General features: G+C 39.0%; 1 protein-coding gene across 3 annotated transcripts; it reads right to left on the bottom strand.

The window, feature by feature from the left end:
• Positions 1–146: 146 nt before the first annotated feature.
• Positions 147–27761, bottom strand: ANXA7 (annexin A7). Of its 3 annotated transcripts, none has more exons than XM_067710571.1 (14): positions 27657–27761; positions 24130–24184; positions 21716–21920; positions 21011–21112; positions 20338–20402; positions 19846–19911; positions 15579–15681; positions 15269–15363; positions 12342–12455; positions 11933–12103; positions 8845–9015; positions 8690–8765; positions 7499–7611; positions 147–5048 (listed from the first exon to the last, which is right to left on the bottom strand). In XM_067710571.1, exons 2-14 carry the CDS (start codon positions 24181–24183, stop codon positions 4926–4928), a joined length of 1458 nt encoding a protein of 485 aa, XP_067566672.1. In that variant the 5' UTR covers position 24184; positions 27657–27761; the 3' UTR covers positions 147–4925. The 3 variants fall into 3 exon arrangements, with proteins under 3 accessions (XP_067566672.1, XP_067566673.1, XP_067566674.1); XM_067710572.1 differs by lacking the exon at positions 27657–27761 and adding an exon at positions 27237–27368; XM_067710573.1 differs by lacking the exon at positions 19846–19911.
• Between the last annotated feature and the right edge of the window lie 202 nt (positions 27762–27963).

The raw sequence follows: 27963 nt of genomic DNA, 5'->3' as shown, positions 1-27963 counted from the left end.
AACAGGTCATTTAAACCTTTCTCCGTGAAAAATGCACATAAGACAATACTTTAAAAGGGAGCCTGTGTCTCACACACTGTTGGGGAGGATGCAGAACCGCACTGCTTCTAGTGCTAAATATTTATACAATAAACAGACTCAAAGTATATGATGTTAATGCAAAAATTTAATACGTTTGAAATTCAACATTACTTTAGAGTTGGAATGGCAAAATACAATGGCAAAAGCCTGGAAACAACTCAAACGGAAGAGTGGATGAATACACTGATATATATTCACAATATCACGTATTACAAAGGAGTCAAAATGAATGAACTACAGCTCTTCACAACATGGATGAATCTTAGAAGTATACAACTTTAAAATGTTGCACTGCTAAGAGCCAGCTTGAAGGGGCTCCTGGCCAAATCACAGACAATTTGAGGATCAAGATAAACAATGATAATAATGGATTACAATCCATTGAATAAAATAGGAATACACAAGTTCACATTGATATAAATAAATGAAGAGAAAGGAAAGCTCTTTCTAACAGTAGAATGCCAACCCAATGATGGAAATAGAGAATTACCATTTGGCACCAACTATAGAAGTGGATGATTTAGACATGAATCTTCAGTGGTAAGATTGGTGTGTGGAGGTTTGATGAGGAATAGGATACTGGCATGATTTTGGAATACTAATCAATTACAAAGGGAAAAACAGTGAATTTAAGAAACCAGCATGACCAAGTGATCAACGTTAACACCACCAGTGTTGGGAGGGAGTCTACATTTTGTGCCTCCTGATGAGACTCACTGGGAAAAGCAAAGCATCATTTTGTGGTACTCCTGCAAACAAGGCACCTCGGTTGTAAGCCGTCCTGTAGAAACTAAGGTCTGTACCCTTTAATAAAACTGTCAAGGCCATGAAAGACTGGCAACTCTTGCAGAGAGTTGTGCAGATACACAACAACTAAATGCAATATTTATTCCTGTATAGCATGTTGACCCAGAAAGGAAAAGAAACATTGTTGGGATAGTGGGCGAAATTTGAATGGGCTTAGTAGATTGGGTAGTAGTGTTGTACCAATACTGATTTCCTGGTGTGGAAGATTGTTTGCTGTTATGTAGAAGAGTGTCCCTGTTTGGGGGAAAATACCAACTGGAGTGTTTAGGAGTGATGGGACATCATGACTGCAGTTTGCTCTCTCAACCCTCAAAAGTTTCAGAAAAAGACTAATAACAAAGGATATATGCGCGCACACACACATACTCAAGAGTGAGCAATGAACCAACAACATGTTAACTATATGAGAATCTGGGTGAAGAGGAAATAGGAGCATGGAAGTTCTTTGTACTGTTCTGGCAACTTTTCTATACATTTGAAACTATTTCAAAAGAAATTATTAAACTATACACACACCCACACACTACTCCCCATGGAAACTCTGCTTAGGATACAATTACCAGAGCCAAAATTTAAAAACAAATTGTATTTCTGCTAATAAACATATTAAAATTATAAAAATTAAGAAAAAGATTTTTTTAAGTTGCAGTGTTATAAGTCATAACAGTTCTCTAAATAAAACTATGCAACTGTTGAGTAAGGCATTTATCTCTGGATTTTTCCCCCAGTGAGGGTTGTGAGTGAATCTGCGCTGAAATAACTATCCTACCTTGTGCACACATACCTTTTTTTTTTCGCTGTAAGGCTTGCAGGATCCTAGTTCCCCGAATTTAAAAATGGGTATTTGAATAGACATTTTTCCAAAGATATGCAAATGGCTAATAAGCTCAAGAAAATATGCTCGTTAGTTATTAGGGAAATGCAAATCAAAACCGCCGTGAGATGCCACTTCACATCCACTAGGATGGCTATATTCAAATAGACAATGATAGTGTTGATAAGAATGAGAAGCCTCATTCATTGCTGGTAGGATCGTAAAGTGGTGCATACAGCTGCTGTGGAAAATAGTCTGGCAGATCTTCAAAAGGTTAAACATTCTCTCTCTGTGTGTCTCTTTCTTCCCCCCAACACTTTCTTAGTCTCTTTCTCTCTCCCTTTTTTTTTTTCAGCCTCTTTGAATCTTTCAGTCTCTCTCTGAGTCTCATTTTTAAAACTGCTCTTTTAGAACGGGAAACGGTTCAGGTCCTGCTGTGGCATGGGGCTTATGTCTCAGTCACGTCTGCTGTGAAGCACACGATGCTCTATTTATTGTAGAAAGTGACTTTATTTGCTTTCTAGAATTGTTTCTAACAGATGGTATAAGAGAGGTAATAAAGAGAAAAATCTATGCCTGTAAAGAATACAAAAGTTAGTTTTACTTACTGTAATATGACTGTCTTAAACTTATTTTCTGAGAAATAAATGTTCTAATGAGCAGCAAAAAAAAAAAGTTAAACATAAAAATACTGTATGTACCAGCAATTCCACTCATAGTACTATAGCCAAGAGAATTGAAAACATGTGTCCACAGAAAAAACTTGTACATGAATGTTCATAGCAGCATTATTCATAATGGTCAATAGGTGAAAACAACCCAAATGTCCATCAATTGATAAATGGACAAGCAAAATGTATATCCAACAATGGATTATCCAGCCACAAATCAGAATGAAGTATTGATTCACGCTACTACACAGGTGAATCTTAAAAACAGTATGCTAATTCAAAGAAGCCAGACACAAAGGGCAACGCATTGTATGATTCCATTCATATGAAAAGCCCCAATAGGGAAATCCAGAGAGACAGAAAGTAGATTAGTGATTCCCAGGGGCTGGGCAGGAGGAGGGGAAAGGGGGAATGACTGCCAATGGGTATAAGTTTTCTTTTTGGGTGAGGAAAATGTTCAAAAATTGATTGTGGTGATTGTTGCACAAATGCATGAATATCCTAAAAACGACTGAATTGTACACTTTAAAAGGATGAATCGTATATGAATTATATCTCAATTTTAAAAAATAATTAATTAGTTATGTCTGTGCTGGGTCTTCACTGCTGTGTGCGGGCTTTCTTTCTATTTGCAGCGAGCAGGGTCTACTCCTCACTGCGGTGCGCAGGCCTCCAATTAAGGTGGCCTCTACTGCTGCGGAACATGGGCTCCAGGCGTGTAGACTTCAGCAGTTGTGGCACATGGGCTCAGCATCTGTGGCTCGAGGGCTCTAGAGCACAGGCTCAGCAGCTGTGGCGCACAGGCCGAGCTGCTCCACGGCACGCGGGATCCTCAGGGACCGTGGCTTGAACCTGCGTCCCCTGAATTGGCAGGCGGACTCTTAACCACTGCACCACCAGGGAAGCCCTCAATTTTTAAGTTTAAAAATATATAGCTCATATCTTTCCCTAGTACCTTACACCCCTCTTTCTCACCTTTACCAAATCCCATCACTGTTACTTACTTTTCCAAAACCTATATCAAAAATCTATCTTAGGGCATCCCTGGTGGCGCAGTGGTTGAGAGTCCGCCTGCTGATGCAGGGGACACGGGTTCGTGCCCCTGTCCGGGAAGATCCCACATGCCGTGGAGCGGCTAGGCCCGTGAGCCATGGCCGCTGATCCTGCGCGTCCAGAGCCTGTGGTCCGCAACGGGAGAGGCCACAACAGTGAGAGGCCCGCGTACTGCAAAAAAAAAATCTATCTTAGCCAGTGATCCTTCTGCCTATGTATCTTGCTTTTGCCCTGCGCTACAGTTGTACATAGGTCTATCTCTCTAAGAGTAAAGTTGTGTCTTATACCACCTTGTATGTATGTCCCTTGGTACTTACACAAAACAAATGTTTATCGAAATATAATCGATAATTACTATTCTCCCCCTCAATTTTTAGTACAATCATTCACCAGATCTGTATTAAATATCTGCTTTGTACCAGGGAGCTCAACACAAAGAACAAATAGGGTTATTACCTTCAGCAGAATTTATAGTCTAACATTTACAATTTCCTTGTATCCTAATTTTTGTTTAGAACCCCCCACTAGATTACAAACCTCCTTCCTTTGTATTGATACTTTCCCTAACCTACTGTAATGCTCAACATACTCGATAAGTAATTGCTCAGTACTGGGAATAAAGCCAGGTTTGAAATCACTGACTCCCTGAACTACTTCTCCAAAGAGCTAGTATTCAGTCTCCCAGGAAGATGATTTAAGCCTCGTTTATTCATTAATTCAGCACCTCTTATGTGTCAAGCTTCACTGTCTTGAATCATGATTAAATTGCAACTAAAATTAAAGTCTTTCATAAATTTTTTTTCTTTCTTTTTTCTTTCTTTTTTTTCATAAATTTTAAAAAAAAATCAAGGGCCAATAAAGATCTCTAGGCAGTCTCAGTAGACGTAAAAGTAGGCTATATATTTTATGCACATAAACACATAATCCCTCTTTTAGAAGTTATTACAGGCAATAAGAAACTATTTTCTATGTGGGAAGTTTAGTGTTTATGAATATAGAATACCTATTTATGTAAAGTAAGATGCAAATTGCTCTTCTAGGTCAAAAGAGCTGAATTTTTTAAAAAAATAATACAGTTTTGACATATTACCAACTATAACTGTCCAATGGAAGGCAAGGTTTTTTTTTAAATTCAATATTTATTCAAATTTATTCAATATTGAATTTTTTATTCAATATTATTACACAGAATTACAGACTGTTGTGACTTTTATTCAATTTGGTATCCTATTTAGAATAAGAGCAGTGAGAATTATGCTTTACAAACATTGCATTATTACTTCATCATTGTGATATGGCTTTACTTGATCGTATATAGAGAAAAAAATAACATTGGAATTAAGGCAATAACCACATGTGCAAACCAAGCACAATACCCTGACACAGTCTTTAGTACAAAGCTCTTTTGATTAGGTGAGGATTGATGTTGCTGCATGCAGGTCAGTCATTGCTTTGAAGGATAAGCTCTGAATAGCTTCACTCATTTAAAAAAATCTCTCCTACTGGCCCACAATGGCCAGAAGAAGCCTTCGGTAATCTCCACTCGTATCACTTGCAATCCTTTTGCTCAGAGTCTTCTGATACATCTGACTGAACATCTGTTTTATTTGTACAAGATCAATCTGCATGCAAGACATGATATTTTTGATATTAGAAAACAGCTGTTAAAGAAAACTGATATTAGGATTATTCTTTAATAGTGAAAAGATCCTAATTATAACCAAAGCAGAGGGGAAAAAACACCAGATGACTGGCATTTTATAGCTAGCATTCATACCAGTACTAGCGTCACCCAGTGAATGTCTGATTCACTGTTCTGTAAAGATATTGAATAAGGGTGATACTAGTTTCATCTACTATTCCAAATATATTAGTCATTTAAAAACCATTTGATAGAATGGCTATTATCAAAAACACAGAAAATAACAAGTGTTGGCAAGGATGTGGAGAAGTTGGAACTCTTGTACATTGCTGGTAGGAATGTAAACTGGTGCTGCCACAGGAAAATGGTATGGTAATTCCTCAAAAAAATAAAATAAAAACAGAATTACCATATAATACAGCCATTCCACTTCTGGGTATACACAAAAGTGAAAGCAGAGGCTCAAAATTTGTACACCCATGTTCACAGCAACATTAATCATAACAGCCAAAAAGTGGAAGCAACCCAAGTGTCCACTGACGGATGAATGAATAAACAAAAAGTTGTGTATGCATACGATGGAACATTATTCAGCCTTAGAAAAGAAGGAAATCCTGACACATGCTACAATGTGGATGAACCTTGAAGATGTTAAAAAGGACAAATACTGTATGATTCCACTTATATGAAGTATCTAGAGTAGTCAAATACATAGGACAGAAAGCAGAATGGTGGTTGCCAGGAGTTGGGGAGCAAGGAGAATGGTGAATTATCGTTTAATGAGTTTTCAGTTTTGTAAGGTGAAAAAGTTTTGGTGGTGATGGTTGCACAACAATGTGAATGTACTTAATGTCACTGAACTGTACACTTAAAAATGATTAAAATGGGAATCTTGTGTTACGTATATTTTATTATAATTAAAGAAAAAGGGATCCTGCTTAGAAAATTTAAGTCTAAAAACAAATACACAAGAAGGTTTTTCCAAATACTGTATTACGGTTCTCTTTTAAAAAATGATTTACCTTCTTTCATATAATTTCATAGCATATGTTTTCTTTTGATTAAAAAGAAGTCCACTAAATAAACAAAGTCAAAGAAAGGAATACATCTGAGGCTATATTTAGGTAAAAAGATAAATATAAAATTTTTTACAGTTATTTCATAATTAAGTGTATGCTAAATTTTAAGAATTTTTATGTCCAATGGGATTAATCTGCATAGGTCTTTCATACAGTTCTTTTTTTTTCCCCCCGCACCTCGTGGCTTTCAGGATCTCAGTTCCCCGACCAGAGACTGAACCCAGGCCATGGCAGTGAAAGTGCCAAATCCTAACCACTAGACCACTAGGGAACTCCCTCATACAGTTTTTTACATAAGCAAAATGAAAACCAAAAAATAAACATCTGGAGTTCCCTGGCGGTCTGTTTCACTTAAGCAAGCCTCTCTCACAGCATGAGGAAAGTGAACACTGTGCTTTATACAATCGCTACCAGCCGTGAGAAAGAGAGCCCTTTCTTAATGTCAGTCCTGAGGGATTGACAACCAACTAAGGAACTTTTAAGAAATTAACATTCTAAGTCAGACAGAGAAAGACAAATACTGTACAATTTTACTTATATGTGGAATGTAAAAAAACAAATGAACGAACACAACAAAACAGAAACAGTTATAGACACAATGAACAAACAGGTAATTGCCAGAAGGGAGGGGGTTGGGGGAAGGAAAGAAATAGGTGAGGGAGAGTAAGAGGTACAAACTTCCAGTTGCAAAATAAGTAAGTCACAGGTATGAAATGTACAGTGTGGGGAATATAGTCAATAACTATGTAATATCTTTGTAAGGTGACATGTCATAACTAGACTTATCATGGGGATCCTTTTGAAATGTATAGAAATATCGAATCACTATGTTGTATAACAGAAATAAGCATAGTGTTATAGGCCAATTATATTTCAAAAATGAACAAACTCATACAAAAAGAGATCGGATTTGGTGATCAGAGGTGAGGGGTTGGAGAGAGAAGATTGGAGAAAGACAGTCAAAAGGTATAAACTTGCAGTTATAAGATAAGTAAGTACTAGGTATGTAATGTACAACGAGATAAATATAATTAACACTGCTTTACATTATATATGAAAGTTGTTGAGAGTACATCCTAAAAGTTCTCTTCACAAGGGAAAAGATCTTCCTTTAATCTTGTATCTATATGAGATGATGGATGTTCACTAAACTTACTGTGAAAATATTCATGATGTATATAAGTCAAATCACTATGCTGTATACCTTAAACTTATACAGTGCCGATTATAAACTTACACAGTGTCAATTATATCTCAATAAAACTAGAAGAAAAAATGTGTTTAATATTGCTAAGAAAAAAGGATCAACATTCAAAATCAAGTAAGATCAGACAAACAGAGAAAGCCTCACCTCACTTCGAGTGACCACAATCCTGACCAGGGTGGAGTCATCTGTGCCGGCACCTTTCATAGAATGGTACAGCCTCTCAGCGAAGAAGGCAGGGCGGTTCAGGGCACACTGCACTGCAAGTGAGAGACGCTTCAGACGTGAAATGACTTGAAAAAGGTGTGCACACACCATCTATCACTTCTAGCTGCTTTTGATCATTTTCTACGTAATCATCTCAGAAATCTGAGGTGAGCTGAAGATATTCTCCCCTTGATTTTTCTCAGCCTCCACCTTTCTTTCCAGCAGCATCAGACAGGCTACCTTCAATTCTACAAGATTCCCTCTGGCCAAAAAATCCCATTTTCTCTCCATAGATGCAGTCATTAGCCTCTTAACATTTTCCCCCTTAAAGTGAGAAAATCTGTAGCAACTGTGCCTTGGTAATATCTTACTTAAAAGGAATAATGACTAAAATCTGAATTCTAGATGTCAAATATATCATTTGACTGAGAGAAGGATGTAAGATACACTCCAATATAAAAAAAGAAATCACAGATTTGAGCAAAGATTTGAGAATGATAATAAGAAATCTGACATGTTTTCTCTTAGGAAAATTAAATTAGCAAAGTCTCTTCCTGCAGATGGTAGAGATGTACTAACTATACATCATTACGTTAGCTACAATTACTATAGTAGTATTTGTAAGATATTCAATTGCTAATATCAATGTGTTACTAATAGTCTCTTTAGTTTTATATTCTCCATGAGAATGAAATTTCCATTTCATTAAACATCTGAATGTCAGGACACCAAAAACTGGGTTTTTAATTTCCAAATGGAAAAGGGTCTCATTGGGCTAAGTACTTGAAAGGTGTTTTGGAGAGCTCAAAATGACGCTTTGTGTGGTAGCACTCCGTAGTTCCTTAGGGCTTTCCTATTCACCTTAATGGAAATGCCACAATCTATCATATATTTTTGTATACTCCTCAAGAAGGGCATAGAGAATAAAGACCAAATAATTTCAAAACAATCCTATTTGATCACACCACCAACCATTCATAGAGAATTGCATATAAAAACAGAGGGTTAGCTTGGCCTCTGCCTAAGCAGATTCCAGGGAGGCTATATTAATAATCACCACTTAATGGGAACAACTATTCAAAGCCTCACTCATTTACAAACAAAACAAAGCAAAACACTAAAGTATCTTACAGATGGTCTTCAAACCACTTTCAACACTTCCAGAAAACTCACGGCCGACACTGCTTAACAAATCTCGATTAGCCACCTGTAAACAAAAAGTATAGTGGTTAAAATGTTTTCACACCTTAAAATAGAAGCCAAATCTTCAAAAGAAAAGCTCATACCCTGCAATAGGCCTCCATGGTAGCTTTCAGCTGAGGAAAGCTTCTTGTGGCAAGAATCATGTTAAAGCAAGATTCATCTGTCCCTAATTTCCCCTCACCAGCCTGATAGAGACGCTGAGCATCTTCCTGAGCCAGCTGGTGGTTAACATTCTGGTTCTCATCGCGATTTCCCTGCAAAAGAGGAAGGCAGGAATTAGAAGAAGGTGATACAAGTTCTATTAAAAAAAATAATAATTTTTTTCTGGGACTTCCTGGTGGTCTGGTGGTTAAGACTCCGACTTCCACTGCAGGGGACAGGTCCCCATGACAGGGACACGGGTTCGATCCCTGCTCAGGGAACAAAGATCCTGCATGCCATGTGACAAAAAAGTAAAATAAAATTGTAAAAGAAAAAAAAAAGTTTTTCCAATCTAGTCACTTCTGGATTTAAAGGGACAATTTACTAAAAATTAATGTATAAAGTTTGTCACACTTATCTTTCATTTCCAAAGAAACTATACTAGTGTAACTAGTACTTTATTACACTGCCAACTTTGGATTTTATATGACCATGGTTTAATGAGGTTATATTAAAATGAGAGGTTTTCAGGGCTTTGAGAGCTAAATTAAACCAGAAAAGGTTTCCATGAAAAATCACACACACGTTTTATTTTTGAAAGTGTGGAAAATTTTATTAACATTCACTTTAAAAAGCTTTCTCTTGGTACACCAAGAGAAAGGGGTTCTTAAAAAAGTTACTCTTCAGGGTTTGGTCCTTGGTTTAAAAGTTTTGGGGTTTTTGTTTTTGTTTTTATTCAATAAACATTTATTAACAGGTATTAAGAGACTAGGCATGATAGAAACCACAAGGACTGGAAGTGACTATGGCCACTCCATTCTTCCCATTAAGGAGATAAAAGATGCCTCCACAGTGGGATTAGGGTTATAACTGAGGTCTATGGGAATTAAGTGCAGGCTCAGAGCAGGGAATGACAAATGGCCCAGGAGAGTCCAAGAATGCTTCTCTGAGGAGGTGGCTTGAAGGGTGGTAATTGGGCCAGGAGAAACAGAATGGTGTGTGTTGAGACTGCAAAGTATGACACCTCCAGAGGCTGTGGCCACACACACACACTCGGGATCTAGCAAGTCCTGAACACTAACAATGCAGCCACTTCTATCCTCCGGGAGAAAGCCTTCTGCTACGAAAGGAATTTCATTTTTCACTTCTCTTGTGATAGGGTCTACTTCTATCGGTTCATGTTCTGAGCCAATAAGCACCGTCCCCTGTTCAGTTCGGAGAGAGAAGCACTGAGGTTTCCTGGAGGCTGGATATCCCTGAACTCCAGGGTCTGAAGTAACTTTAGATTTCTCATGATGAAGCGACTACTGAGCCACGCTGAGGACCTCCTCTAATAGGAGATATAAACTACCACTCAAATAAATTATGAGTCTGCTTAGCTGGGATTTAAGATCAATATGCATTATACTGAGTTCCTCTTTGTATTCATCCATATAACTATAAGGTATGGAGCACTTGCTTTGTACCAGGCTGTATTAGTCAGGGTTCTCCAGAGGAACAGAAACAACAGGATGTGCTAAGTGGTGGGGACACAAGAAAGACAGGGCCCCTCCCCTCAAGGAATTTAAGTCAAAGGAGGGAGTATATAATATGGAGGTTTCGTGAACGTCCTTTCATTCATCCAAGTGTAATCTTAATATACAAGTATTTATTATGAATGTATACATGAAAATGACATGTGAGCCTTTTAGAAGAAGTTATAAATAACTCAAGTACTGCTAGCCTGTACCAATTTATAGACCAAACTCTTCACTGGGAAGAAGAGAGGGAGGGCCTGGGCCTGAACAAGAGTAAAGCTTAGATGGGTAGTTGGTTTCTCTCAAAAATATCAATAGAAACACAAACCCAAACAAAGGAAAGGCTGCCCTCTGGAGTCTCAGTGTCTGTCTGAGCAACAAAATGGAGAGGTGTTCCTTGAAGGTGAGAAACTGTCTCCTGAAGAGCACTGGGCACAAGGCATGTGTAGAAGCATATTCTAAATGGGCTACTGAACACAGCACAGGCAAAGGAGCTCAGGAACAACTCCCCAGATGATTGCCTTTGGATTCAAGCACATAATACAGTCCCATTTTCCTAGGAAGCCACTCCCTGGAATAGGGACCTTTACTTTGAAAGATGGCTGGGCCTTGAACCCTGCATAAAGAAATATTCAGCACCTCATTAAAGTCTTAATAATCATTTTTTAGCATTAACTCTCTGGTCCTGATTTTCTTTTCATGCTAACCTACTCCCCTGCTCTGTTACTCTGTTGTGGGTAAATTCAATGTCCTCCCATCCATTTGCTTTCTTTTCTCATTTCCATACCCACGCACTTTGGCACACTGTCTTTTCTGCAACTACCTCCCTTTGCTGTGAAGAGCCTCTCCTCTACTTTTAGAATCTTCAAGACTGTCCAACCTGTGCACTAGCAGGATAGCCAACAACTCCTGATACTGAATCAGTGTGCTAGTATTTTGCCTCATCTCTTTCAAATATACCCTGATTATCTCATTCTAAGTGTATTTGTAGTATCATTCCAAATACCCTATTTGGAGAATTTTCTGCCACTTTTCCAGCACATTTGGGGAATCAGAACAAGGAGGGTACTAAGCACAGTACCCACAGTACTAAGTACTGTGAACGCTGAAACATTTTCTGCATTTCTGGCTCTCCTCACAGTCCTCACTCTTGTAGCACTTGCATGGCGGATCTACATACCTTCAGTTGATGGTCCGACTTAACTGGCAGTACAATGCTAAGCTCAAAAGTACAGATTCATCAGCATTCTAAGACACAGAGCCTCAAGTTGATTTCTGATTTCATACAACCTTAAAGAGGTTAATTTCTGATTCCTTACAAAGGCCAGATTTGCAGAAATAAATTTCAGTAGTGACTACAAAGAAACCTGTACAGTGGATTCTGCATTGTCCCTCCTAAAGATGTCAAGATTCCAAGGGGGCTAAATATTAAAAGGAATAAAGAATGGCCACTGGCAACAGGCAGTAAAAAATGTTCCCTCCACCAACACCCAAACTTTCATGCTATACTCACCTGGCACATGGATACAAGTAAACGTTCAAAATGCCCTGATGTATCTGACCTAATGTCCTTTTCAAGGTCTCGTCCAAATTCTGATTGATAACATCTGACAATTTCTCTGATTTCCTGATTTGTTCTTGTGCATAAAATTTCAATCAATACACGTTCCTGAGTTCCTACTCCCTATGTGAAGTGAAGAAAGGGAGAATCATACAACAAATCATGAAATTTCTGAAAGTAGTTAAATCTTACTGTTCCATCAAATATTTCTTTAGCCCCCAGACCTAAAAAGCTCTATATATTCAGATGATATAAAATAATGTACTGATTTAGCTGTCACTATAAATTCAAAACTGCCAAAATTTATGGGGCTTTACATTTGAAATAGGATAAAATACTCAAAGTAAATGCCATATACTACCTTCATTGCATTCTGTAAACTCCAGGCATCATAATACGTAGGTGGCATGAACAGGGCAAGGATCAGTTCTTCCATATTTCCACTTAACTCTGACTTAAGATCTTTGATTAAATCCTGTTAAATTACAAATACAAGCTAAGTATATGTGCTCTCCAAATTTTGTTTTGCTTAAATTTTTTAAGGACAATATGAAAAAATGGAATTGAATTGCTATATGAAAGCCTCAATTGCTGTTCTGAATATTATATACTAAGGAATAAATATTTATTTTAAGTTTATTACACTCAAGCAGATATATTTTACTCATTCTATCAATAAACACTTAATAATAAATTTATTATAGTTCCACCACCACACTAGGTACAAAATAAGAGGTATAGGAAACAAAGAATAATTCAAATTAACAAAATGATAAACAGATATTTACTTAGTATAAGAAACTGTTCTTACTCTATGAGGAAATAGAAATTGTCATCATCGTGTTCTTATTTGAAAAGATAAGATAAACATTTTTAAAAAGTTAATATAAAGCAGCCTGTACTCCAGCGTGAGATGAGTAAGTAGCACAGAAATAAGCTGAAATAGGAAAAGTTAAAGTGGGCTAGAGAGCTCAGAGAAAACTTTTAGTCCAGATCTTGAAGAATATGTAAAAATTAGCAGGCAAAGAGAAAGAAGAAAGGTATTTCAGGCAAGGAGAAAGAACACAAACAAGGAACAGAAAAGTGGTTCCCAGCCTTGGCTATATGCATTAAAATCATCTGCAGAATTTTTCCAAAAAAAAAAAACACAAACAACACTTATGTCAAGAATGAATACCCAGAGATTCTGCGTGTGTTTTTAAGTTTGAAAAGAGATTATGATACTCAGCTAAGATTGAGAATCAACAGTATAGAGGCAAGAATGAGCAAAGCTTGTTCAATGGAACAACAAGACAACCAATTTTGTTAGAGGGTCATGTTTTCAGAGATTAGTAAAACAAAGTTGTAACTACATGCTTGGATTATTACCTTGAATACCAAGCTAAAGAGTGTGGATTTGATTCTGCATGTTGGGAGGAGTTGCTGGAAACTTTTACGTAAGAAAATGGCATTGATATAGCAACAACAGGCAGTATCAACAGGCAGGACGGACTATGACGACAGAGGCTATAAATGAAATTTAGGCTACTGGAATATTTAGGTAAGAAGTAATAAAGGCTTGGACTTGAGTGGTGGAAAGAAAAAAAGGAGACAGAAGACACATTTTTAAAGAGCTCTTTTACAGATTAGATCAATAAGACATAGTCAATAACCAGTTGCTAGGACAAAGCAGTGCCTGGCATACAGTAGGCACTGAAACAATATTCACTGATTAATTGACAAAGAAGAGTGTGGAATCAAAGAAGACTCCAAGGCAGGCTAGAGGAATAGTATTTTTATTAATAAGAAGTCAAGAGAAAAGGTGGCTGTGGGTAAGGAAAATAGGCTGGGAATTTAGTTTTAATTCAAAGGTGCTGTATGAGAAAATTCAGGACAACAAAGCACAGACCACATGTGAACTAAAGAAATTCATAATGTGGAAAATACTTTTGCGAGAAAAGTGAGTCTGATGTTGAACCCTAAGAGAAACTAGAGTTTGTGTCACTTAATCAGCCTTAAGACTAAGGAAGTGGATTTTGGGTTGGGCAGGCAAAGTAGAAAAGATGAGGTGGGACCAGCCAGTGGAACTCTACTTCCATTCTGAGAAAAGTAAACTGGATTCAGAGGATATCGGAAAATGTTTAGGATTCCTATCTAAATGGCAAACCAATGCTACCCAGTCTTGCCCTTTATATTTGAGAAACGATGACACCTTTCAGCCACAGAATCTTGCTGGATTTAGTCACTGATCATCCACTCAACAAATATTTAAGTGGCTATCTGTTAGTGTTCCTGTACTTGGTACTATAAATACAAAGATGAATATGACATGGTTTGCCTGATGGGAGCTCACAGTTTTGGGGAGCGGGCAGTGACGTTAGTTACAGCAGAGGTTTTACAAAGTGCTATGGGACCACAGTGGAAGAAGCAGCCAAATTATGCCCAGAGCAATGAGAGAAACTTCACAAAGTAGCTTAATCAAGACAAATCCTGGAGAATTTGTTTGCCATGCAGGAAAAAAGGAAACGTTGTTCCAGGACAAGAGAACAACATATACCAAACACAGAAGTATGTGTGCAGGGAATGGCAAGAAGTTCTATGAAGTCATAATACAAGATATGTTTAGAGGGAGGAAGAGGAGTGAAAGATGATACCAGGGACCAAAAATAAGCAAGGGCTACATAAGAAGTCCTTGAATCCAACTGTAAGGAGCAGACTGAGAACCAAGCTACTGATCAGGATTGTGGTCATAATCTACTTTTTACTGAACATGTGTCACCTACCAGACATAGTAAATAGGTATGACTGTGAGATCAAGGACTACTCTAGAATTGGAAAGCCTTCTAAGAGAAATAAATATTGATGGGACTTCCCTGGTGGCGCAGTGGTTAAGAATCCGCCTGCCAATGCAGAGGACACAGGTTCGAGCCCTGGTCCAGGAGGATCCCACATGCCGTGAAGCAACCAAGCCCGTGCACCACAACTACCAAGCCTGCGCTCTAGAGCCCACGAGCCACAACTACTAAAGCCCGTGTACCTAAAGCCCATGCTCTGCAACACGAGAAGCCACCACAATGAGAAGCCCACGTGCCACAAAGAAGACCCAGCGCAGCCACAGATAAATAAATAAATTTATTTAAGAAAAAAGAAAGAAAGAAATATTGAATACACCTCTCCTGGGGTCTCTGAAATCTAGTTGTCTCTTCTTTGTACTCACCAGTACAAGTAAAAAGATAGTAACCAACCTGACAGAATGCAGGGCGTAAGGCCACTGTTCATGCTCACTCCTGAAAAGGAAACAAAACATACCTTGCCATACATGGTCTTAAAAGCTGCTTTAATTTTTTGCCTTTGATCATTGGAACGATTGGCCACAACGTCTACAATTGCCTGTTCGTCTGTACCTGAAAGAACCATACATGTCTAAGTAAGGATGAGGTCTGTGTGGGGTGCTCCTTGATGACATCTTTTAGATGCTTACAAGGTGTCTGGTGCCAGATTAAATTGAGGGATGTGCACACAGGCTCACATATAAACTTGGTTTATGATATAAAGCTTATTTTTACTCTACAATCACTTGAATTTGATTGTAAATGAGACAAAAATATGTTTTCCTCACCAAAACCCTTCATTGCTTTACGAAGAATTTCTGCATCTCTCATGGCATCGAAGTTGGCAGCAGGTTGGATTGTTCCTTGAGTTCCCTGAGTCATCGAAGCAGGCTGAGAACAAGAGGCATAAAATCCAAATCAGTTATTGTGGTAATCATTTCACAATACATACATATACCAAATCAACATGTTGTATACCTAAAACTAATACAGTGTTATATTTCAATTGGGTCTCAAAAAACTGGAAGAAAAATAATATGAAAAAATGTTCAACATCTTATTAAAAAAAATACTAACTTAAAAAAAAAAGCCAACTCCGGTTTCTCTGCTTACAGGAAGACAACTTAAGACTTCTCCGATTATGGGACTTCCCAGGTGGCGAAGTGGATAAGACTCCACACTCCCAATGCAGGGGGCCCGGGTTTGATCCATCATCAGGGAACTAGATCCCACATGCATGCTGCAACTAAGAGTTTGAATGCCACAACTAAGGAGCCCACCTGCCGCAACTAAGGAGCCCATGTGCTACAACTAAGGAGCCAGTGAGCTGAAACTAAGAAGCCTGCCTTCTGCAACTAAGACCTGGTGTGACAAAATAAATAAATAAATATTGGGGGGGAAAAAAAAGACTTCTCTGATCATCACTCTTAGGCAAGGAAGCCAGTACTTAGGTTTTAGGATAAGGATATTTATTTTCATGGCTCATTCTGGAACAGACAGAGACTATCTTTCTCCCACCAAAAGACAGCCAGACACCAAACTTTCAGGAAACAAGAGAGTCAAGCTTGTGAAGATAGTCACAATCTTTCCATGCCTTGGTTTCCTTCTTGGTAGAACAGGAGGGCAAAAAAGAGATTGATCCCTGGATAGTGCGAGTGGCAGTGTTTTATTTAAAGAATATAATAATGGCTTTAGTGAGGTAGAGCCAGACTTGCCCAATGAGATTTCAAACAAGCAATATACTTTTGGTAATAGCTCTTCATTTCCTGTACGGGCCCTGATTATTAGACATAAAACATTTTATAATAAGAAAAGCATGAAAATGAAATTGATGACTACAGACTCTGGGAGTTACAATATTCTTCATCGATTTTATAAGGAAATAAACCAGAAAGCAAAACAAGGACTATATGTTTTTAAATACAAATCTATAAAGAAATTTAAAAATCACCATATGACAAAGACCACAGTACTAAGTGTTTCAGGCAAGAATCATCAATGGATGCTAAAATCAGTGGGTAAAAGTATAATGAGAACCAAGATATTTGCATACTTTGTAACATTACAGCAGAAAACCTAGCAGACATCATCTGAAGCAAATGATCAAAACCAATTATCACCAGGAATGGGGTAAATCAACAACTAGTGCCTCCTGATATGATTCACTAGGGACACGACATCATTTCTGTGGTATTCCTGCCAAAATGGCATAACCTAGATTTAATCAGGGGGACTTATCAGACAAACACAAATTAAGGAATATTTTACAAAATAACTGGTAGTATTCTTCCAATGTATCAAGGTGATTAACAACAAAGACTGAAGAATTATTTCATATTAAAGGAAACTTAAGAGACATGACAACAAATGCAATGTTTCATCCTGGATTTGATCCTGAACCAGAAGGACATTACTGGGACAAGTGATGAAGTCTAAAGGTTGGGTAATAGTATTATAAAACTGTTATTTCCTGTACTGTATTTATGTAAGAATCTGAGTAAACTGTATGTATACAGGAATTCTGTACACAATTTTTACAACTTTTTTATAAGTCTGAAATTATTACAAAATTAAGTTTAAAAAAGTTTAAATACAAAGCTATGAAACAATTCATTAGTTTTCTTAAAATATTCGAATCAGGGTTTAAGAGAGATGGGATACAGCAAGATGATATCCCTTCACATTTTTTTTTTTAATTTATTTATTTTTGGCTGTGTTGGGTCTTCGTTGCTGCACACGGGCTTTCTCTAGTTGCAGCGAGCAGGGGCTACTCTTCGTTGCGGTGCGCAGGCTTCTCACTGCGGTGACTTCTATTGTTAATGGAGCATGGGCTCTAGATGCGTGGGCTTCAGCAGTTGTGGCACGCGGGCTCAGTAGTAGTGGCTCACGGGCTCTAGAGCGCAGGCTCAGTAGTTGCGGCGCACAGGCTTGGTTGCTCTGTGGCATGTGGGATCCTCCCGGACCAGGGCTCAAACCCGTGTTCCCTGCATTGGCAGGTGGATTCTTAACCACTGCGTCACCAGGGAAGTCCCCCCATCACATTTTTTAAAATTTAATTTTAATAATATATTTTATTTAACCAAGTATCTCTAAAATATCATTTAAAGATGCAATCAACATCATTTCAAAACATAAAATGATTCAGTTGCTTTCTAGGCAACTGAAACGGTATTTCGAGTTATACCCATTGAATACAGCAACAGCAATATGCCAACCAATATGCCCCTTTGTAGGGGCAAAGTGATTGGGGAGAAGGAGACCAGACCCTTCGACAAACATTTTTATGGTCAGTAATTCCTCCCACTCATCTCTACTCTCACGCCAACATTTTCTTCTACCAATAAGCCCTAACAATCATCCTTCAGTAGTTTCTAAGCCAGGAATGTAAGCAGAGAACTAACAAGAAATATTTGTATATTGGTTTTAAGGAAAAACTAAAATTATTCTACTTGTAGCAAATATTCAAGCAGAAAAAATTTTTCAACATATTGCCTTTACATGAGGCTTAATGTATCAAGCACTGATGAAAGTTTTCTTTGATGTAACCACTGTCACTAAAATCCTAAGCAGGGCAGAAGCTTCTGTTTATAATACACTGAACTAGACAGTAAGAGAAACTAACCCTCATCATGCACTATTTGACGACTATCATTTTCTGTCATCCTCTTGTTTCTAAAAACGAACAACCACCAAAAGACTTATTCCATTTTTCATCTAGAGGGAAAAATGGTTTTGTTTTATTCTTTGTTGAAAGTCTAAGTTTGAAGTGAATCTTCATCAAGAATACTATCATTCTGCAGGCATTATACTGAACTCAAAGAAATCAGGGTCTATATTCTTGAGGTCAAAACTCTAACTACAGAGGATTTCTCAGTACAGCAAAGCCCATACTATCTGCCACCAAAAGTGCCACCCTTTGCCTTCCATTTCATTCCGATCTTCCTGCTGAAAAACTGCCATAGAATTAGAATTGGGTCAATCAGGAGAGGTCACCTGGCCCCAAGACAAAAACTTTCTTTACATCTTCCTATACACACACACACACACACACACACATACACACACACCAACTTCTATCAGGGGATTTTCAGTGACAGGGAGCTCACCCCTCACAAGGTAGTCTATTTCACTTCCATCTATTCCACTTTCCATCTCCCAAAATCTACTGCTCTGTAACTTCCTGGTTTCAATTTAGGGTCGTAATTGTTATGCAAGATAAGCTGCATGTGTATGTGTGTTTTACTTTTAGTGTTTTTATGTTTAAAAATCTTTTATATTCAGTCATAAAATGATGTCTTTAAAAGCAAATGCATGCTTAAACTAAACTAAAATAAAAATTCTCATAACAAATGATTAGAATAACTACAGATTTATAATATGATTAATAATCAACAATTTTTTTAAAAAAGGATTGAAAGCAATTTACTATGGGCTTTGGAGGAATATCATTTACTGTATCAGCAAAGTAGCACTGTATAACAGAGACCACTGGTCTGAGAGGCAGAAGAGCTAGGATCTAGTCTCAGCTTTGACTTTCACTAGCTGTGTGGCCTCTCTGGAGCTCAAAAATTCCTCAAATCTGGAAAGGAAGCCAGAAAATGGCTAAGTTTTTTTCTTCCAATTCTGTAACCCCTTACCAATCCCAGCCTAAAAAAAGCTTTAAAATGCTAGATCTTTATGAATAGACAATATGAAATGAGAAAATCAAGATAAGGTAAACATAAAACTGCTTATGTTCCTATTAACTTGCATAGGATATAAAAGAATTAACAAGTCAATTAAAGAATAAAACTTAATATTAAAATAAGGAGCTATATTGAGATAGGGCAAAGATTTGATATACGGGAGACCTTCTGAGACTCCTGAAAAATCAATTTAACAGACATTAATTGACTACTGTATTTAAACCCCTGCCAAGCACTACAGGGACATAAAGATAAAAACAGATACAATGAGCCCTCAAGGAAGTGGTGAGAGACAAATACAGGAGAAATTAGAAACAAATGAAGGCATATATAGGAGATCTAGTGATTAGTGAACATTAAAAAACCTTACTTCACTGCTATAATCCACAGAAACAGGAGAGAAAACAGGATAGGAAGGTAAGGATTCTGTATTGATCTGAAAGAAGAGTGGAAAGTTATAAAGGTAAAAAAGGAAAACAAAAACATACTTCATAAAACACTGCCAGAAATATCAACCACCCAGTAAGTTCATAGTTATACTGCCAGCAAGGGAGGAGGAAAAAGAACTAAAACCAACGCCAAGAGTCTAAGTGAATCACTATGAAAAAGAGTATGGGTGTCATCACCTGTGAGAAGGGACCTATGTTTGTCTTATTAAAGTCATCAGGACAGTACTTAAAAGCAGGTGGACCAAAGAGCATGGAGTCTAACAGAAGCAAAGATTAAAGTCTTAAGTGAACTGTTTTAGACCATCTCCTCTGCTTCATGGAAACCTCTAATGTTAGCAAAGGAGTAGTGCCCTTCTTTAGCATTATCCAGTTACCCAGACTAAATTTAAAAGGTAGGAAAAAAAAAAAAATACCTGACTAGGGTAAGGAGATTGTCCTCCAGGGTACTGAGAAGGCATCGGTCCCCCAGGAAAACCACCTACATATTAAGAAAAAATACAGCAATCAGGTCTTAACTGATTTAATTTTTCAAAACAGCACTGATTTATTATGAATATGGAAACATATGAGAATATTCACACTATTCACTAGGATAATTTTTAAGTTTTATAATTTACTGAATCAAAAACCAACTTTGGTCACAAGGACCTTTTAAAATATTCCATGTCCTAATTTCTTTAAAATAATTTAACATAATTTCTTTATAAACAATACTCTAAAAAAAGAACAAAACACTTGAACCAGATTAAATTCTGATTCCATCTGGAAAGGATGACAGGACATAGTTCTGGGGGTTGTTTCCTTTGTGCTATACTAATGAGCAGAAAAGTTCCTGAAGGTTTTGCTTTTTGGCTTCAGGACAGGTAATTTTTTTTTGATTGAAAACATAGGTCCTTATTACCATCTTGCTGATTAAACTTTTTCATCAAATTAATACACTTCATGAAACCATATACTACCTAAGAAGTATTTAGTATAAACGTTTACTAAAGACGATCCCAAACATAAACTACTAAGTTCCTTCAACAGCAACTGCAAGATTCAAAATATCAAGGTACTGTTTTTCTCTGGACAGTTAGTACATACCAGGTAGTGGGACCTGGGATGGGCCCCCACCATAAGACTGTGAGGGTGCCTGTGGATAGCCAGAAAAGCCTGCTCCACTTGGTGGGGCTCCAAATCCTTGGCCTGGAAGAAGAACAAGAGAAAAAAAGAAACAAACTACAGTGACAGTTCTCATGATTGAAGTGAAAACTTTAGAAACAGTAGAAGAAAATATACTATTAATGCTATAGCAGTAGTCCCTTTTGGTCTAAATTCAATTTCTCAACAAATCCTTCCCCATTAAAAAATAAATTTAAAAAAAAGGTTACTTCATTCATCTGCCTTAATAACTTATAATACAAAAGTGCTAAGATTTTTGTTTGTTTGTTTGGTTGGTTTGGTTTTTTACATACTGTGGACAAAGCTGTCCTAAGGTCACAATCATGCCAAATGAAATATCTTAATCAGTTCTTAAGATTACAAATTATCAACCAAACCATTATATATTGGTCCTTTATTACCATGAGATTTATTCTAATTCCTTTCTCAACAGAATTTTGGAGACTGCTCCCAGCTTTCATGCCTCCTTAGAACCTTTATCCTTCTATCTTGCCAGCTAGGTCCTTACTGTCTAAGGTAGAAAGTAGGCTAAGAGCAACTCTGACCTCGTACAAAACAAGAAGGAACCGAGAGGATTAAAGAGAGAAGAAAAAAAATGCTATACTAATTCCACAACCCAGGACTCACCTCCAGGATAGGATGGAGCTCCCCCTGGCTGTGGGGCACTGGGATAGCCTCCAGGGGCAGGGTAGCCTCCAGCTCCTGGGTAGCCTCCAGCTCCTGGGTAGCCACTACTTGGTGTTGGTGGGTAGGCACCTCCTCCCACTGGAGGAAAGCCACTAGGATAAGAATACTGACCAGGAGGAGGAAAAGATGACTCCTGACCCGCAGGCTGAAAAACCAGAAAAATTTTCAAATGAATGTGATCACCGAGAAATAGAACCTAGCTAAGGAAACAAACAAAGATAACCGTTAAGGTCTAGCTTATTCTTTTACATATTAAAAAGCCCATTAGAAGTCCTGGTATCTCATACTAGTTTATCAGTATACTAGTTTTTCAGGACACTTGTTTGTCAGAATTCAGTTATATATAAATCTACCTGTGTTAGGCAAGAAGGGTCTGTTTCTCTATTTGGGAGTAAGAACCAGGCTCTTTCCAAACCTCAAGCCTTCAGAAACAACTAGCAAAGCTCATTAGTTCCTTCATTTTCCTAGCACCTGGAAATAATAGGAAGATTTGCCTCTCTACCCTAAAGAGAAGAATTCATGGCTTTCTTGCAACACATCTGGACCTGTGCATAACAGGGGGGAAAAAAAAATAAGGTGACCTGAGTCATACACTGGGTGTGACATTTTGGACCTCAGTTCAGATCACACAATGTCTAAGTATGGAGAGACTGTTACATGTTCACTAAACTTTTTCCCAGGCCACAAAACTAGACTACATTTCCCAGGACCCCGTTACAGTTAAATAGGACCATATGACTGAATACTGGTAAACGAATGTGGACAGAAGTAACATACACGACTTCCAGCCTGGTCCCCTTAACTTTCTGCCCAATCCTCTAAGCTCTCTCTTCCCCTCTCTTTTCCTTCATCTGCCAGCTGGAAGCAGAAGATCCAGTGGAGGACTCCAAGGCAACAGAGGATGGAAGGAGCCTGGGAACCCTCAAGACGACATGGAACAAAGCCTCCTAGCTCCCCACCACACCCTTCCCCCGGCCACCCCCACCACTGACTTCCAGGAGACTGAAGTAAGCAAGTAATAAGTTTTTATTGCTTTAAGTCATTGGGATGTTAGGGTTGTCTGTTTTAACAATTAGCTGATATTGACTGAAATGGTGGTCAGAGTCCAGTTTAGTACATAGGGACCTGGGAACATATTCATAATTCTCATCTCTTCAATGATAAATTCGGGAGAGCTATATATTCACTTTACATAAGAATATACACATAAGAATATACATTAATCTGTATAGGCCCCTCTTTCTATTCTCCCAGAGTTAGAAAGAAGCCCTGCATACTTATGAGCATAAAATTGAAACACAATTCTTACTTATGCCTCAGCTATGAGGTTAGTCCTCAGAATAGTATAGACATCAACAAGGCAGAACTTGGTAGCACATTTATAACATGCACTCCAAATACTAAAAGTCTCAGAAGTACTAATCCAGGGACCTCTAATCCAATGCAATTTGTTACCTATGAGTCAAGCTCCTCTTAAGTTTTTTTTTTTTTAAAGATGTTGGGGGTAGGAGTTTATTAATTAATTTATTTATTTTTGCTGTGTTGGGTCTTCGTTTCTGTGCGAGGGCTTTCTCTTAAGCCCCCTCTTAAGTTATTTTAAATCTTCTAACACAAAGATTAAAAACCAGTAACTCAGGACTTCCCTGGTGGCACAGTGGTTAAGAATCCGCCTGCCAATGCAGGGGACACGGGTTCGATCCCTGGTCCGGGGAGATCCCACATGCCGCTGAGCAACTAAGCCCGTGCACCACAACTACTGAAGTTGGCGTGCCTAGAGCCCGCACTCCGCAGCAAAAGAAGCCACCATAATGAGAAGCCCACGCACCACAACAAAGAGTAGCCCCCGATCTCTGCAACTAGAGAAAGCCCACGCACAGCAACGAAGACCCAACGCAGCCAAAAATAAATAAATACTTAAAAACAACAACAACAACAAAAAACCCCAGTGACTCAGGATCAATTTAGCTTACCTACATGTTGTACTGAATCATACAGCATTTAACATTTTAAAATATTCATTTCCCAATTTTAACAATTGGGCAATTTCACATAAAATCCAGATTGTTGGCTTTACTTGAAGATATGGAATTATCCAGCAACACTGGGTCAGCCTCCCTGCATGGACACATGCGGCTTAACCTGACTAACTGCTGCCTTTCCACAGGTGAGCCAAGTCCCTGTAGTTCCCCACAACACCTGCCTTCACTCATGAACTCTACTCAGTACTTCTGGCCATTTGAATTTATGACCCCTGCTCTAGCATATTTGTAAGAACTGTCATGGGCTGGCTAGTTCTATACAAGATCTGTGCCAAGGACATGAGCTATTTTAGTATCATAAGTGGCAATACTTACAGGATATCCAGGGAAAGCTGGGTAGCCTGTGGGGGGATAGCCCGGGTACGACATTCTGTAACAACAATAAAAAATGTCTTCTGTAATTTCCTATAAGGATCAAGGCCTTTGAAGATATATTTTGTCATAGGGTTTAATCAAAACACACCTTCTGTCAAAAGAGTCTAGCAGGCAGACTGATTCAGTAGTTCTGAGATGGGGCCCAAGATTCTGTATTCCTAACTAAGCTTCCAGGTGATGCTATTGCTGCTGGTCTGTGAATGATATTTTGATACCAGAATATTTTGGCATTTCTGAATCTACCACCTAATTTGCCAAATTTTTCAATATGTGTTTTGGCTCGTCTCCCCAATACAGCTATAAATGATTTGTATTTCTTTTTTATCAAGACCCCAAACAATGACATATACACACTATTATATATAAAACAGATAACTAATAAGGAGCTACTTTATAACACAGGAAACTCTACTCAATACTCTGTAATGGCCTGTATGAGAAAAGAATCTAAAAAAGCGTCAATATATGTATATGTATATGTATAACTGATTCACTTTGCCATACACCTGAAATTAACACAACATTGTAAATCAACTATACTCCAATAAAAAAATTTTTTAATAAAGGACCCCAAACAAATCCAGTTCAACACTTACAAAAGCCCACTATTTAATAAGCACTGTCCTAGGTGCTGATACAGAGATGGGGGGGGAGGAAAATGAGAAAATAAATTTAAGTTATTATAGTGCTCCTTATGACATAAGCACAGTATAGAAGCTAAAAACTTGCTAAATTGAGAATGAATGGGCATATATTTAGTCGAAGTTGAAAGAAAATAAGAAAACTGATCCAGTCAGTTTTAAAACAGTCATTTGGAATCCAAAGACCTGGATGCAAAGGACGTTAAATCATTTTTTGCTGTCTTCTTCCCCAAGCCCAGCTGATAAAAAAAAAAGGAGTAAAGGAGAAACAATATCACCCAAGAACAGTCAGATGGACCAAGGGTAAAAGAGGTCAGGGTCAAAATAAAGTGAAGAAGTCTGAAAATAATTTATGGGAGAAATTAATAATTATTTTATTTATTATTGTTTTTTTTTTCCAGTACACGGGTCTCTCACTGTTGTGGCCTCTCCCGTTGCGGAGCACAAGCTCTGGACGCACAGACTCAGCGGCCATGGCTCACGGGCCCAGCCACTCCACGGCATGTGGGATCCTCCCGGACCGGGGCACGAACCCGTGTACCCTGCATTGGCAGGCGGACTCTCAACCACTGCGCCACCAGGGAAGCCCAATAATAATTTTAAAGGCAACAAGTTTTATAGCACCAAAGACTACAAAAACAATTTAAATTTCTAAATCTCAGGAACTGTTCCAGTGACAAAGTCCTATTTCTACAGCCTTTAGCTACTACATTAAATCTTACCTTTAAAGGCACTAGAGGAATTACGTCAACAAGAGTTTCTGAACAGAATGAAGATAAAGACTATCCGTACATGAGAAAACTTAAAGCAACTTTAAGAAAATGAATCTGGGTACATTTTGAAGTATAATTATATAAAGGACTAGAATGCAATTCTATTTCCAGGATGTACCTCATAAAAATACTTACACAAATGCAAAATTATATACGTTCAAAGCTATTCATTACACACTATTTGTAACAGAAAAAGGTTGGGAATTCCCTGGCAGTTCAGTGGAGAGGACTCAGTGCTTTCACTGCCATGGGCTGGGTTCAATCCCTGGTCAGGGAACTAAGATTCCGCAGGCCAAGTGGCACGGTTAAAAACAATCTAAAAGTCCATTAATAAGGAACAGGTAAAACAGATTATGGATAGCCATACAATGAAGTGTTAGGCAACTATTAAAAATGAGCAGCTCTCTTTTTACTCATATGTGAAACCACTCTAAGTCATATTAAGTGGGAAAAAAGCAAGATGAAAAACTACATAATTTGCAACCAAATGTGTAAAAATTACATTTATTTGCTTGTATATAGAGAGAATATCCCTGAAAGTATACTCAAGAAAGTAGGAAACAGTACTCCACTGCTGCCTCTGGAGAGGAGAGCTGGGGCATAACAAGGAGATTTTTCAATGTACTAAAAAAAAGTGCTAAGTGTCCTTTTGGAATTATGCATGTATCATCTATTCAAAACGCAGATTGAAAAAGCTTTTGTAAAAAGCTGAAACAAACCCGAGTTTGGTGACTCAACAAACTACTCAACTTTGCCCAAGGAATAATCAGACTATACCAGTGAACCAGAACTTTTATTTCCTTTTCAACATCCTCCGTCAGCAACTACTTTTAAAAGACTAGAAAAGCATTCTTGGTTTTCCAAACCATCTCCACCCAGTGAGTCAACTACTAAAAGGGGTGGGTCTCACTATTCAAGTCTCAGAGATGGCATGAAGCCCAGGAACACAGGAGGCAGCTGTTGCAAATTTATGAAACAAATACAAAATAGAAAGGGTGTATGAAGATGGCCAACAGCAGATACTACAATTTTCCAAAACCTGCCTCTTGATTGGGAAAGACCATTTAAATCTGTCAGCAAGGGCCCTTCAATAAAGAATTGGAGGCACGACTAGGCTCTGCATGGACAGGGTAGGCAGTCACCACCAGTGAGGACTGAAAGGAGGCTTCACTTTGCAGTGGTCAAAATTCTCTCTTCTACCTCCCTATCTAGTACTTGAACACCTTCCCTGCCTGATAGGTAACTCATTACACTCATTATCTAATTAGGACAGATTATCAGATCAGCTCCCCACCAGCTGGCAGAAATTAGAGAGTTTAAAGGCAGTTGGACGACTTCTTTTCATTTCTGTCACTTTATGGTAGACATCAGCCATCTCCTGTAGAATTGTTCACACAGGTTGGGCTCAAATCAGCACACGTTTGCTGCTGCTAAGGTACTAGGAATCTAATCTGGAATGCCACTTCCCTGAATAGTTTCCAAGAATTATAAACCTGAACCAGTGTACAGTTTTAGGCTTCCGCATTCTGTCCTAGGTTCACTAAGCAAGTACAAACGTCCCAAGTTTCCCTAAATTTGCTGTGTCACCAGGAAGTCTAGTCACCAGCCGGACTTAGCTTTCGGTGCTGCTCACCGGTTTTCCTACTCAGCCCTCCGTGGGGTCGCTTCAGCAGGGCCATCCTCTGGCCTCAACCCCTCCACCTGTGGTCCACCTGCCTGCGCGGGAGGCCCCTTGGGCAGTGAGCTCCCTCGGACCTCCGGACAGCCAAGGGGCACAGACGACCGGCGAACAGGACTTCCCGTTGCCCGGCCGCCTCGCCGATCCCGCCCTAATGCGCCCCCGCCCGAACGCCCCCACCAGGCAGCCCGGGTACCAAAACGCGCACACCGAGTCGCTGGCCACTCCCGGGGCCCACAGGCTCCTCCAGCGCCCCCCTGCTCGGGGACACACGCGGGGCCCCGCCCTCTCCCGGCTGGCAGGCCTCAGAGCAGGCCGGGGCGAGGCGACCGAGGGGGACGAGGGATGGCAACGGTAGGGTACGCCGTTCCTCACCTGACCCGGTGGAGCAGCGTCTCGTCCCAAACTGATCTCGGGCAAGATGGAGCCGGGGGCGGGCCCGGGAAGGGCGGGGCGCCGAGGGCCGCCGCCCGAGGCCGTTAGGATCGCAGGGGGCGGTGCCGACAGGGCCAGTCCAGGCGGCTGTCGGTGCCGCTGCTCCGGCTTTCCCTTCCGCCCCGCCTCGCCGCCCCACCTGCGAGAAGACGCTCTCTTCGGGTGCACCAGCCAGTTTTATCACAGTTCCTTCTGGGCTCTCTCAAGCCATTTGGGAAGTTGAAGCCGTCCTGAGGAATCCCGAAGC

Source organism: Pseudorca crassidens, chromosome 16 (assembly GCF_039906515.1).
Source record: "Pseudorca crassidens isolate mPseCra1 chromosome 16, mPseCra1.hap1, whole genome shotgun sequence".
Lineage (NCBI taxonomy): Eukaryota > Metazoa > Chordata > Mammalia > Artiodactyla > Delphinidae > Pseudorca > Pseudorca crassidens.
This window is presented reverse-complemented; position numbering and strand designations above follow the sequence as displayed.